This window comes from Physeter macrocephalus, chromosome 19 (genome assembly GCF_002837175.3).
Source record: "Physeter macrocephalus isolate SW-GA chromosome 19, ASM283717v5, whole genome shotgun sequence".
NCBI classification, from domain to species: domain Eukaryota; kingdom Metazoa; phylum Chordata; class Mammalia; order Artiodactyla; family Physeteridae; genus Physeter; species Physeter macrocephalus.
The window spans coordinates 4267199-4280581 of record NC_041232.1 but is presented as its reverse complement, the minus strand read 5'-3'; the positions used below and the strand labels follow the sequence as shown (position 1 = coordinate 4280581).

At 42.5% G+C, this 13383-nt stretch overlaps 1 protein-coding gene across 2 annotated transcripts in view; it reads left to right on the top strand.

The window, feature by feature from the left end:
* Positions 1 to 1921: 1921 nt before the first annotated feature.
* The window catches only part of TCN2 (transcobalamin 2), a 32514-nt gene continuing 21052 nt past the window's right edge, over positions 1922 to 13383 (top strand). Inside the window, exons 1-2 of one of the 2 annotated variants that reach the window (XM_055080543.1) lie at positions 1922 to 2029; positions 11141 to 11249. In XM_055080543.1, coding sequence (XP_054936518.1) covers positions 2015 to 2029; positions 11141 to 11249 — 124 coding nt within the window. In that variant the 5' untranslated portion in view covers positions 1922 to 2014. The remainder of the gene's footprint in view (positions 2030 to 11140; positions 11250 to 13383) is intronic. The other variant, XM_055080541.1, reaches the window with a different exon arrangement.

Genomic DNA, 13383 nt, shown 5'->3' with positions numbered 1-13383 from the left:
GACTATAGATTACTGTGCACTCAAACAAGTAATAGCCCTGATCACAATTGATGTGCTTGAAATTGTTTCATTGCTAGAGCAGATTAATAAGGCTTGAGGTATATGGTTTGCTGCCATTGATTTAGCAAGTTCATTCTTTTACATTCCACTTAGAAAAAAGGATCAGGACTTCCCTGGCGGTCCAGTGGTTAAGACTCCACGCTTCCAAAGCAGGGAGAGTGGGTTCGATCCCTGGTCTGGTAACTAAGATCCCACATGCTGCGTGGTGTGGCCAAAAAAAAAGAGGATCAGAAACACTTCTCATTCTCATGGAACTGACAATAATATTCATTTAGTTTTACGTTGGGGCTATGTTAACTCTCCTGCCCTCTGTCATAATACTAGTCTGAAGAGATCTGGATCATCGGAACAGCCTACAGATGTGACACTGATCTGTTACACTGATATCATGCTGATCAGACAGGACATGTAGAGAGGGCTCTGAAGCAGGTCCTGGCTGCAGAGCAAACCGTGCGCCACTTGGACCATCGGATCCAGCAGACCCTATGGTGTTGGTGGAGTCAGCGGAGGGAAAGATGCAGTATAGAGCTTATGGCAAGCCCCAGTGGGAGAATCACAATGCAGAACTCTGGAATTCTTGGGCAAGGTCATGCCACCTACTGCAGAGAAGTATACACCATTGAAGAAATATCTGCTGGCTTGTTACTGAGCCCTGGTAGAAAACAGTTGGCCATTGGTCATCAAGTGACCAAGTTCAGAACTTCCAATTAAGAGTTGGGTTATTTTGGACCCAGTGAGGAATAAAAGTAAATGGGCCCAGCAGAGGTCATTGTAAATATAATCAAGCCCTCCTGGGACCAGAGGGCACAAGTAAGCTGCATGAGCAAGTAGCCTAGCACCACTATTGCATACAACAGTTGCTCCAAAATCCCTTCCCTGTTTGCACCTAATCCTGTATGGAGGTCCCACATGACTAGCTGAAAACGAGGAGGAAAAGACTCAAGCTTGGTTTATGGACAGGTTGGCTCAGTGCACAGGTGCAAAGCAAAAATAGACCACAGCTACATAGCAGCCACTTTCAGGGTTGGTTTTGAAAGAGAGTGGAGATGGAAAATCTTCCCAATGGGTGGAGCTGCAAGCAGTCATCCCCTTTTTATGGAAGGAGAAGTGGCCCAAGTTGAAAATACAGATAGGTTCCTGAGCAGTGGTCAGTGGTCTGGCTGTCTGGAAGGGGACCTGGAAGGAAAAGGACTAGAATGTAGAGATAAGGAGGTCTGAGGTAGCGGCATATGGCTGGATGAGAGAAATAGAGAAAACACTGAGCCCCCAATATGCCACTATTCCTTGAGGAGACCAACTGGCCACTTGATAATTCAGCTACAGTGGGCCTTTCTGTCCTGGAAATGTCACCAGTTTGTCCTCAGAGAGAGAGATACCTAACCTGGGCAAGGGTCTGCCTTGTCTGCCTGCAGAGTCTCAGCCAGAGCCACTATTCAGCAGCCTATGGAATGCCTGATCTACAAGCATGGAATCCCACGTATCATAGCCTTCAACTAGGGACCCATTTTACATGCAGGGAGGTGTAGGAGTAGGCCCATGGCTTTGGGATCCCATGGATATACCACCTACTGCACCATCCAGAGACATCCAGCATCACAGAATGCTGGAACAGCCTTCTACAAGCATAACTGAGGTACCAGCTTGGAGGAAATACTCTGTGATAAGCCAACCCACTTACTCCCAATGACTCACTGGGAGAATATTGTGCTTCCCATTCCTGTAACTCTGAGCTCTGCAATGTTGGAAATCCTGGTCCTCAAAGAGGACATGCTTTTCCCAGGGGACACAGAAAGGGTTCCATTGAATTATAAGTTATGGCTACCACATCAGTACTTTGACTTTCTTGTGCATAGGGACCAGCAGGTTTGAAGAAGAGTCACTGTACTGGCAGGAGTAATTGGCCTCGAGCAGCTGGAAGAGGTCACACTGCTCTACACAGTGGGGATGGGACAACATGTGCGGAACCCAGGTGAGCTGCTTGGGAGCCTCCTGGTACTCCATTGCCCACTGCAACTGAGAATGGACACATGAATTACCCCTGGCACGAAAAGAGTTAACATACCAAGGGTTCACAACCCTCAGCAATAAGGTTTGGGTTATGCTATCATCAAGACCTGCTGAGGTAAGAGCTGAGACTCAGGTGAGTTTAGGATGGATGGTGGAAGAAGATGAATACCAACTGCAGCCCTAAGCCACGGATCAACCAAAGCAATGGAGGTTGTAGTTTATTCCAGTAGCATCCCTTTTCTTAGGTTCCACTCAGGAAGAGAGGCCCATGGAACTATCCCTGAACCTGTGTGGAGACGTAAATGTATGTGGTGCAAGGGGTGGACTGTAGTGGCTTCAAAACATGGCTCTCAGGTCTCCTACTGTGGGGAGCACAATTGCCCAATCGCCCCATCGCCCCAGCTGTGCTCTGAAATCCATCGAGTGCTAGTGCGAAGGCTGTGCTTCCCATGGGCTCAGCAAGGATACTGAGGGAGGCCTGGTCCTTGGAGTCACAGGACTTCTCTGCTGGGTGACTGTTTTGTGTCCGTCTCAGCCTATCATTAACAGTGATGCTATTGGCTAGGAGTGCCTGGGGGGCCTGTACTACCAGTGGGAGCCCCGCCCCACCGCAGACATTTCCCCGACTGGAGCCCGTGTCGTGGATGGACTACTCCTTGTGGTTCTCACTGTGATTGCAAGATACACCTCAGCAACAACCATTAGGGAACTTTGGGGGGAAAAAAAGGTTTATTACTCACAAGTCCTGGAGGGTACCTGGCACGTCTGGGGCCACACAGCAAGGTCACAGGTAGAGAGAGAGAGAGAGCATGCACCTGGGGTTTTGCCTGTATTGGGGTTGAGGATGAGGTGCCTAGGGTTTCACAGGTTCACTCTTTATTGGCAAATGTAAAACAGAAGAGTCAGAATTAGGACACAGGAAGGAAAAAGTGGGGTCGCTCAAGCAGTCAGTTATGTAGGTTACCCAGGACTTTCTAAAAGGGGAATTTTGGGGAATTTCCTGGGGGTCTAGCAGTTAGGACTCTGCGCTTTCACTGCTGAAGAGGAAGGTTCAATCCCTGGTCAGGGAATTAAGATCTCACAAGCTGCTGGGCTAAAAGAAAAAAGGGGGGGAGGGACTTCATGGGTGGGGGCAGCCTGTCTCCTTATCTATTTGTTTAGCTAGTAACTGTGTCCTGCAAAATGTTTGAGGTGTGTGTCTTTGAAATGAATGCCTCAACAATCGAAAGCTTAATGTCAGGCACTTACAATTAAAAAAAAAAAGCTTACTGTCAGGCACTTACACTACAGTAATTTTTTAAATTTATTTTTATTTTTGGCTGCATTGGGTCTTTGTTGCTGCGCTCGGGCTTTTCTCTAGTTGCGGTGAGCGGGGGCTACTCTTTGTTGCAGTGCGCAGGCTTCTCATTGGGTGGTTTCTCTTGTTGCAGAGCATGGGCTCTAGGCATGCGGGCTTCAGTAGTTGTGGCACTCGGGCTCAGTAGTTGTGGCTCGCAGGCTCTAGACCGCAGGCTCAGTAGTTGTGGCGCATGGGCTTAGTTGCTCCACGGCATGTGGGATCTTCCCAGACCAGGGCTCACACATGTCCCCTGCATTGGCAGGCGGATTCTTAACCACTGAGCCACCAGGGAAGCCCCACTACAGTAACTTTTATCCCAGGGCTTGCTGTAGGCCTTGCTGAAAGTTTCTTAAATCTCTACACCATTAATTATTAGAGAAATGCAAATCAAAACTACAATGAGGTATCACCTTACACCGATCAGAATGGTCATTATCAAAAAATCTAGAAACATAACTAATAAGAACCTGCTATATAAAAAATAAATAAAATAAAATTCAAAAACAAAAAAAGTCTAGAAACAATAAATGCCAGAAAACAAAAAGACATGTACCACAATGTTCATTGCAGCACTATTTACAATAGCCAGGACATGGAAGCAACCTAAATGCCCATTGACAGACTAGTGGATCAAGAAGATGTGGTACATATATACAATGGAATGTTACTCAGCCATAAAAAGGAACGAAATTGGGTCATTTGTAAAGATGTGGATGGATCTAGAGACTGTCATACAGTGAAGTAAGTCAGAAATAGAAAAACAGATACCGTATATTAACGCATATATGTGGAACCTAGAAAAGTGGTACAGATGAACTAGTTTGCAGGGCAGAAATAGAGACATAGATGTCGAGAACAAACGTATGGACACCAAGGGGGGAAGTGGCAGGGGTGGTGGTGGTGGTGTGATGATTGGGAGATGGACATACATACACTAATATGTATTAAATAGATAATTAGTAAGAACCTGCCGTATAAAAAATAAATTCAAAAATTCAAAAAAACAAAAAGACATGTACCACAATGTTCATTGCAGCACTATTTACAATAACCAGGACATGGAACCAACCTAAATGTCCATCAACAGATGAATGGATAAAGAAGATGTGGCACATGTATACAGTGGAATATTACTTGCCATAAAAAGAAACAAAATTGAGTTATTTGTAGTGAGGTGGATGGACCTAGAGTCTGTCATACAGAGTGAAGTAAGTCAGAAAGAGAAAAACAAACACTGTATGCTAACGCATATATGTGGAATCTAAAAACAAAAACAAGAAAAATGGTACTGATGAACCTAGTTGCAGGGCAGGAATAAAGAGGTAGACATAGAGAACGGACTTGAGGACATGGGGTGGGAGGGCGAAGCTGGGGCGAAGTGAGAGTAGCATCGACATGTATACAGTACCGAATGTAAAATAGTTAGCTAGTGGGAAGCAGCAGCATAGCACAGGGAGATCAGCTTGGTGATTTGCGATGACCTAGAGAGGTGGGATAGGGAGGGGGTGAGGGAGGCTCAAGAGGGAGGGGATGTGGGGATATATGTATGCATATAGCTGATTCACTTTGTTGTACAACAGAAACTAACACAGTATTGTGAAGCAATTATACTCCAGTAAAGATCTATTAAAATATATATATATCTCTACAGCAGTCTCAGACATCCCTTACCTATTTCCTTCCTTCCCTCTCTCCTTCACAGGGGTCAGACCTGCACCATAGTCTGACAGGTCCACTGGCTTCCTCTGGTTCCCTTTCCCTTTACACTCATAGAATTTTCCCCAATCAAGCCTATGCACATCTAATACCATCTTGGCATCTACTCTCGGAGGACCAGGACTAACACAACCAGTCATAGATTTATAGCTTGATTTTTCACAAAGCAAATACACCCATATAAGCAGTACCCAGCTCAGGAAACAGAACATGACCAGCACCCAGGAGCCCTCCCTGCAGTGCCCCCTTCCAGTTCCTATCCCTCAAAGAGAATCACTAATCAAATTCCCATATCATACCTTAGTTTTGCCTATTTTTCAACTCTGTGGACAAAAAAATGTCACCTGCTGTATCAGTAAAAAAAATGGATGTTCCTGCCATCAGGCCATCAGCCACTGCAGCAGCCTCACTAGGCATCCTTGCTACCAAGTCCAAGCTCATACTGCTCACTGCACGACAGGCCAGTAAATTGAGAGATGAGTTGTTGGGGCAAGGAATAGTGACTTTATTCAGAAAGCCAGCAGACTGAGAAGATGGTGGACTCATGTCCCACAGAACCATCTCGCCTGAGTTAGAATTCAGGCTTCCATTTATACTAAAAGGGGAGGGAGTAAAGTCAAACATTTCCTGGTTCCGGTCAGCCTCAGGAGGGGATGTGTTAGTTTCCTCCTTCCTGTAGTCATTCACAGGTGGGCCTGGTCAGGATGTGAGCTAAACAAAGGGATTTTAGCTTAGTGCTCATCACCTGGGAGGCAGGGGTCCCAGAGGTGGGCCATTATAATTCAAGCTTATAGGCAACATCCCTTTAGTGATTAACTTGTAGTAGAATTCCCTATTACACCCTGAGGGGATTCAGAATGGGGAAAAAGAGGATACTAGCCCTAGATAGCTAAGGTGCATATCAAAGGAATGATTTCAATGAGCCCAGACTCTTGCATCTTCCCATATATAGAAAAGCACTAAATTCATTAACTTGAGATGTCTGTTTTCTCTTTAATTAACAGGAATCTTTTGATGTTTCAACTACCTGAGCTTTTTGTTGTTTTTCATTTGTTTGTTGTTTCTTTGTGTGTTTTTTGTTTGTTTATTTTTTTGCAAAAACTCTTCTATGTATCCTGGCTCCTCCCTTACCTCTTCAGAACAGTCCCTTAGAGTTATCTGAGAGGCTGTATCCTGGGTTTAAGTCCTCAGAAAGTCTGCTGAATAAAACATAATTCTAAACTTTTAAAAAAATACTTATTTATTTATTTTATTTATTTTGGCTGTGCCGGGTCTTAGTTGTGGCACGCGGGATCTTCAGTACGGCATGTGGGATCTTTAGTTGCAGCATGCGTGTGGGATCCAGTTCCCCAACCAGGGATCGAACCTGAGCCCCCTGCATTGGGAGTGCAGAGTCTTACCCACTGGACCACCAGGGAAGTCCCAATTCTAAACTTTTAGGTTGTGCATTTTTTTCAGTCGACAATTATATCAATTGAATCTCATAGTATGGTTTGTCAAGAACTGTGAAGGGTCTGAGATGTTACTCCACTCACACAGATACATAACTTTTATATGTGAATACTGAAGAAACATGAGGCTTCTGGGTCAGGGAACAGAGCTCTATCTTGATACTCACAACCAGATTAACAGCCAGGGTAACATTGCAGCATCGTTCCCCACACCTAGACCCACAGGCAGTGCAATGAGAGCTGATGGAAACTTTCTATGTGAGTGCCAAGTTACACCCCGTAAATGAAGGATAAAGAACAACAGATTTTCTAATTTCTACCTGCAGGAGAAAAGTAGCTGCCTCTCCTCTGCTTCTTGGAGATTGAATGAAAAGTATCTTAGATACTTACCCTAACCTGTTCGAATGTAAATGCATTGCTTCAAGAACTGGATAAGCCCCAGTGTCTGGCTTCTGTGACCTAGAGGTGTTTGGATGTGTGGACTTCATCCCTTTTGACAGGGAGATAGTTCTCTAGTCTTCCTGGTACCTTTGGGAGCTTAACTCTGGGCCTAATCTGGGCTGTAACCATTTAACTCTCTCAGGGAGATAACTTCTATTATCGTTTTGTTTCTGTCTCTCCCCCGCCCCCCTGCCCCTGGCCACAGCATGCCAGATTGAACCCGAGCTTCTGCAGTGGAAGAGTGGAGTCTTAACCACTGGACCACCAGGGAAGTCCCTATTATCCTTTTGGATAAGACCAATTAACTACACAAATGGCTACAGATTAAAGTCTTATGGTATGTGGAAAGCAAAATGCTTTTAGGGGAAGTTAAAGCAAGCATTTGCTCTTTATATTGTATACATTTCCACATCTCAGGAGGCTAGGGCTTTTTACAGGAGGACTGAGACATCCATGGAGATTTTAGTTCCCTACATGCTGTGTTTTCTTTTTTGTCTGGCTTCTTTCAATCAACATTATGCTTGTGAAATTCATCCCTGTTGTTGTGTGAATGTTCACTCATGCTAATTGCCATATAGAATATACCATACTTTATCCATTCTATTCTTGGTGGAGATTAGGTAGTGCAAAAATTCAAACAATTGTGGAGATAGGGAACAGTCCACAAGACTACTCCCACTCTGACACCAGTTGCAAGTGCATGGGTCCCTGAGATCATCCTCAGTTTTGATAATTCACTAGAAGGACCTTCAAAACTCAATGAAAGCTGTTATACCACAGTTAACAGTTTATTACAGGGAAAGATACAGATTAAAATCAGCCAAGGGAAGAGACACTTGGGACAGGGTTTAGGAAAGTACCAAACGTGGAGCTTAGTCAGTAACAGGCAGTGTTACTTTCCAGGCATCAATGCATGACACTATGCATGGAGTATTGCCAACCAGGGAAGCTCACCAAAGCCTTGGTGTCCAGAGTCTTTATTGGGCTCCATCACTCAAGCAGGGTTGACTACCCATGTGGCTGAAAACAATTTCCAGCCCTCAGGAGGTCCAAGCTGGTATCACATGAACCAAAGTGCCCCACCCTAAAAAACTGTTATCTGTCTGGCTCAAGGCCCCCAGTCAAACAAGGACACTCCTATCAGGCATGACATTCCAAGGGCTTAGAGATTACCTCCCAGAAGCTGAGGGCAAAGGCCAGTCCTCCATTTCTCCTTGCAGTTTTATCAAAATTCACCTCTTATTTTGTAGCTATATTATTAGGTTTAGAATGGTTTAAAAAAATCTTAGTGAATTGAATCTTTTATCAATATGTGGTAACCCTCTGTTCTGGTCATTGTTGTTGTGTAACAAATTATCTCAAAATTTAGTGATTTAAAACAAGAATCATTTTGTTATCTCATGGTTTCTGTGGGTTAAAAATACGGCATGGGGGAATTCCCTGGCAGTCCAATGGTTAGGACTCCGTGCTTCCACTGCAGGGGGCACAGGTTCAATCCCTGGTCAGGGAACTAAGATCCCTGTGTGGCACGGCCATAAAAAAATAAATAAATAGAAATTGGGGATGGGCTCAGTTGACTGTTTCTGTCTATAAGTCTTATACAGTTGAAATCATGAAAGCTGGAATAGTCTGAGGGCTGGAGAAGCTGGGGGCTGGCTGGACATGCTTCTGTCTCTTCAGGTTATCACAGGGCTTCTTCAGGTAATCACGTGGATTACTTTCCTGGGCCAATTTAGGCTTCCACCCAGGATAGCAGCCTCAGGGCGGTTGGACTGCTTACACAACAGATCTCAAGTGTTGCCACGAGCAAGGTGGCAGTGCATTTTCTTTTCTGACTTGAAGTCATATATTATCACTTCTCCTATATTCTGCAACTTACAAGCAAGTCACAAATCTGCCCAGATTCAAAGGGAGGGGACTTAGACTTTGTGGATGAATGACAAAATTATAGAAGACCACAGTGGGTATTGTTGCAGCCATCTTTGCAAAATACAATCTGATATATGCTCTTTGTCTCTATTAATGCTTTTTGCCTAAGGCTATTTGATCTGATAATAATATAGCTAAGCCAACTTTATTTTGGTTGGTATTTTTCTGGTATATCTTTTTCTAACCTTTCACTTTTAATCTTTTTGCATTTTTATGTTATAGGAATTTCTCTTGAAAACAGAATATAGCTGGGTATTTTAAAAACCAACCTGATAATCTTCGCCCTTGAACTGGATAGTTTAATCCATTTACATGGATTGTGATGGCTGATATATTTGGGTTTCTGTCTTCTGTCTTATTTTTGTTCTACCTATTCACTTTTTCTGGGTTTCTTTTTTCTCCCCCTCCTTTTTGTTTTCTTTTAGATTAAATTCTCCCCACAATAATTCTGTTTGTCCTTCTACTAGTTTACATACTCTGTTTCTGTTCTTTAAATGATTATCCAAAATTTTTAACTTACACATTTGACTTAGCAGATCCTAAAGTTAATCATTATCTTTGTCTTCTTCAGAAATTTTAATAAAAGGATCTTAGTAGACTTTAACTCCAATCTGAACCCTCTAAACTTACATAAAATTGTTGAACTTTACCTTAATTTTAAACCCTGTATGTTACACAATATTGGTATTGTTTTATGTACTCAATATTTGTTTACATTTATCTGCAGCCTTGACATTTTCTTTGCTCCCATTCTTACATCTTAGACTTTCCTTCTGGAATCATCTTTTTTTCTCTTCTGGAAGTATGTTAGGTTCTAGTGCAAGTGAACTCTCAGTTTTTGGGTGTCTTAAAATGTCTTTATTTTACTCTTAATTTTTGTTTTTGAGTGATAGTTTCACCAAGTATAGAATTCAAGTGACTAGTACAGTCTCTCAACACAATGAACATATCATTCTAGTCTGATCTGACTTCCATTGTTATTATTGAGAAGGTATCCATCAGTAGAATTATCATCTCTCTGTAGATAATGTGTCATTTTCTGTCTTCCTATGCAGCTTGAGATTCACTGGGATTCCTCATTCCAAGGATTGATATCTTTCCTCGATTCTGGAAAATCGTCAACCATTATATTTTCAAATATTGCTTCTTCTTTCTCACCATTTTTTTTCCTCCTGTAGTTTCCATTAGACTTATGTTGGACCATCTTACTCTGCCTTCCATGCCTCTTAACAGCTCACTTTTTTTTGAAATCGCATTTTTATTGATTTAACTTGCAAAAAGAAACATAAAATTACTATGTATGGGCTGATTGAGACAAAATTGAAGTCAATCAACTATGATATTTGATAACCTATCAAAAAGATGATACTAAGATTTTAATTTCTACTAAGAACAATTAAAATCAAGATGTGAGTCTTTGAGCAACTGGTTAAAGTAGCATCACTTTTAACCTAGTCTCCCCAAAGAACCCCCACTCTTCATAATTTGCTTAAAATCAGTAGACCCTCCAGGACATAGGATTATTTATTTAAGGACACCAGCAAAATACCTTCAAAGTCCACAGAAATGATGAGGTGATCATTTTAAGGACTCCTCCTTTTTTTTTAAAAGAAGTAGACTTTATTTTGGGGACTTCCCTGGTGGTCCAGTGGTTAAGAATCCGCCTTCCAATGCAGGGGTCGTGGCTTCGACCCCTGGTTGGGGAACTAAGATCCCACATGCCATGGGGCAACTAAGCCCACATGCCACAATTACTGAGCCCACATGCCACAACTAGAGAGAAGCCTGCGAGCCGCAACTAAGACCCAATGCAGCCAAATAAATAAATAAATAGATAGATAGATTTTATTTTTAATTCCTCCCCCCACGCCACACAGCATGTGGGATCTTAGTTCCCCGACAAGGAATCGAACCCACACCCCTTGCATTGGAAGCGTGGAGTCTTAACCACTGAACTGCCAGGAAAGTCGCCAGGACTTTATTTTTTAGACCAGCTTTACCTTTATATAAAAATTGAGTAGATAGTGCAGAGAATTCCCATATATCCCACAGTCAGTTTTTCTTATTATTAACATCAAACATTAGTATGGTACATTTGTTACAATTAATGAACCAATATTGATACTTTATTATTAATATACATTATTCAGATTTCCTTAGTTTTAAACCTAATATCTTTTTTTTTTTTCTGTTCCAGGACACCACGTTACATTTGTCATGTCTCCTTAGGCTCCTCTTGGCTGTGACAGTTTCTCAGACCTTCCTTATTTGTGATGACCTTGACAGTTTTGAGGAGTCCTGGTCAGGTATTTTGCAGGATGTTTGGAATTTGTTTTTTTACTCATGGTTAAACTGGGGGTTGGAGGGACTTCCCTGGTGGTCCAGTGGGTAAGACTCCACGCTCCCAATACAGGGGGCCCAGGTTGGGGCCCTTGTTGGAGAACTAGATCCCACATGCATGCTGCAACTAAGACCCAGCATAGCCATAATAAATAAATAAAATAAATAATAAATAAATTTTTAAAAAACTTTGGGTTGGAGGAAGAAGACCACAGAGGCAAAGTGCCATTTTCATCACATCCTATCAAGGGTGTACACTGTCAACATGATTTATCATTGTTCACCTTGGCTTTGGTCATTTGGTTGACGAATTGCTTGTTGGGCTTCTCGATTGTAAAGATGCTCTTCCTCCCACCCACTTTCCGTACTGTATTTTTTGGAAGGAAGTCACTCTGCACAGCCCACACTTAGGGAGTAGGGAGTTATGCTCCACCTCCTTGAAGTCAGAGTATCTACATACATTATTGGGAATTTTTCTGCATGAGAGATTTGTCTCATCCATTTGTCTTTGTCTGGGCTGCTATAACAAAATACCATAGACTTGCTATAACAAAATACCATACCATAAGTAGCTTGCAAAGAACAGAAATTTGCTTCTCACAATTCTGGAGGCTGGAAAGTCCATGACCAAGGTTCTGACAGATTGGGTGTCTGGTGAGGGCTTGCTTTCTGGTTCTTAGACAGCCAACTTTTCACTGTGTCTTCACATGGCTGAAGGAGCGAGGGCTCTCTCTGGGGTCTCTCTTTTTTTAAAAAATTTTATTTAAATATGGTTGTTTTACAATGTGTTAGTTTCAGGTGTATAATAAAGTGATTCAGTTATTTTATTTATATATATATATATATATTCTTTTTTTAACATTCTTTTCCATTATAGGTTATTACAAGATATTAAGTATAGTTCCCTGTGCTATACAGTAGGTCCTTGTTAGTTATCTACTGGAGTATCTTTTATAAGGAGTCTAATCCCATGCATGACGGCTCCTAATTACCTCCCAAAGGCCCCACGTCCAGAAAACATGGCATTGGGGATTAGGTTTCAACACATGAATTTGGGGGGACAAAAACATTCAGTGTATGTCAGTGTTTATTTATTTGTTGAATCATGTATTTATATCAGTATGTAAGCATGGATATTTATTTTTTACTTTGGGTTATAGTCTAATATCACTTTTGTTGCTCTAATTATTCCAGCTTTGGCCACTAGGGGCCCCCCTTCAGTTTGCTCCTGTATCCCTTTGACATACTCCATTAGTGTGGGTGCACGTGTGCATGTGTGTACTTCCTTACCTTCTGGCCCTATAAGATGCTCCAGGCTCATCTTGCATATTTCTTGTCCCAGTCCTAGTATCAGTCATATTAGGGGAACCTGGTTCCTTTTATTGGAGAATGGTTATTATAAATCAAAATCTGGGCGCTCGGTAATCTTATCGCTACTATGCTGTCTTTGCTTCTAGACCCTCTCAGCTGACAGCAAAAAATATGTTTGTGTATACTGTTCTGTTGTGTACACACATACCTATAACTTTCTGGATATCACCATCTTTGTCTGTATTAAGCTAAACATGAATTCATACTGATGTCTCCACCACTACCGTCACCACACAGATCATTCTAGCCTCCTCCCCTTGCTTGTCTGTAAACCCCGACTCCAACAGTTGAGAAACCTGCCTTCTGTAACCTGCCATCCACTTGCTTAATTGTTCAATTCCAATACTCATGAATGCTAGCATCAGAATTATTAACTCTCACCCTCATGATATAGTGCTTATGTGCAGATCTTTTTGCCTTTATTCTACAGACCCCACTCATCATCACAGTTTCTTAGGTCAGCACCCTTTCCCCCACTCTTTTTTTTTAAAATAAATTTATTTATTTATTTTTGGCTGCGTGGGTCTTCTTTGCTGTGTGCGGGCTTTTCTTTAGTTGCGGCGAGCGGGGGCCACTCTGTTGTGGTGTGCGGGCTTCTCATTGCAGTGGCTTCTCTTGTTGCAGAGCACGGGCTCTAGGTGCACAACCTTCAGTAGTTGTGGCTCGTGGGCTCTAGAGCACAGGCTCAGTGGGGCTAGTTGCTCCACGGCATGTGGGATCTTCCCGGAC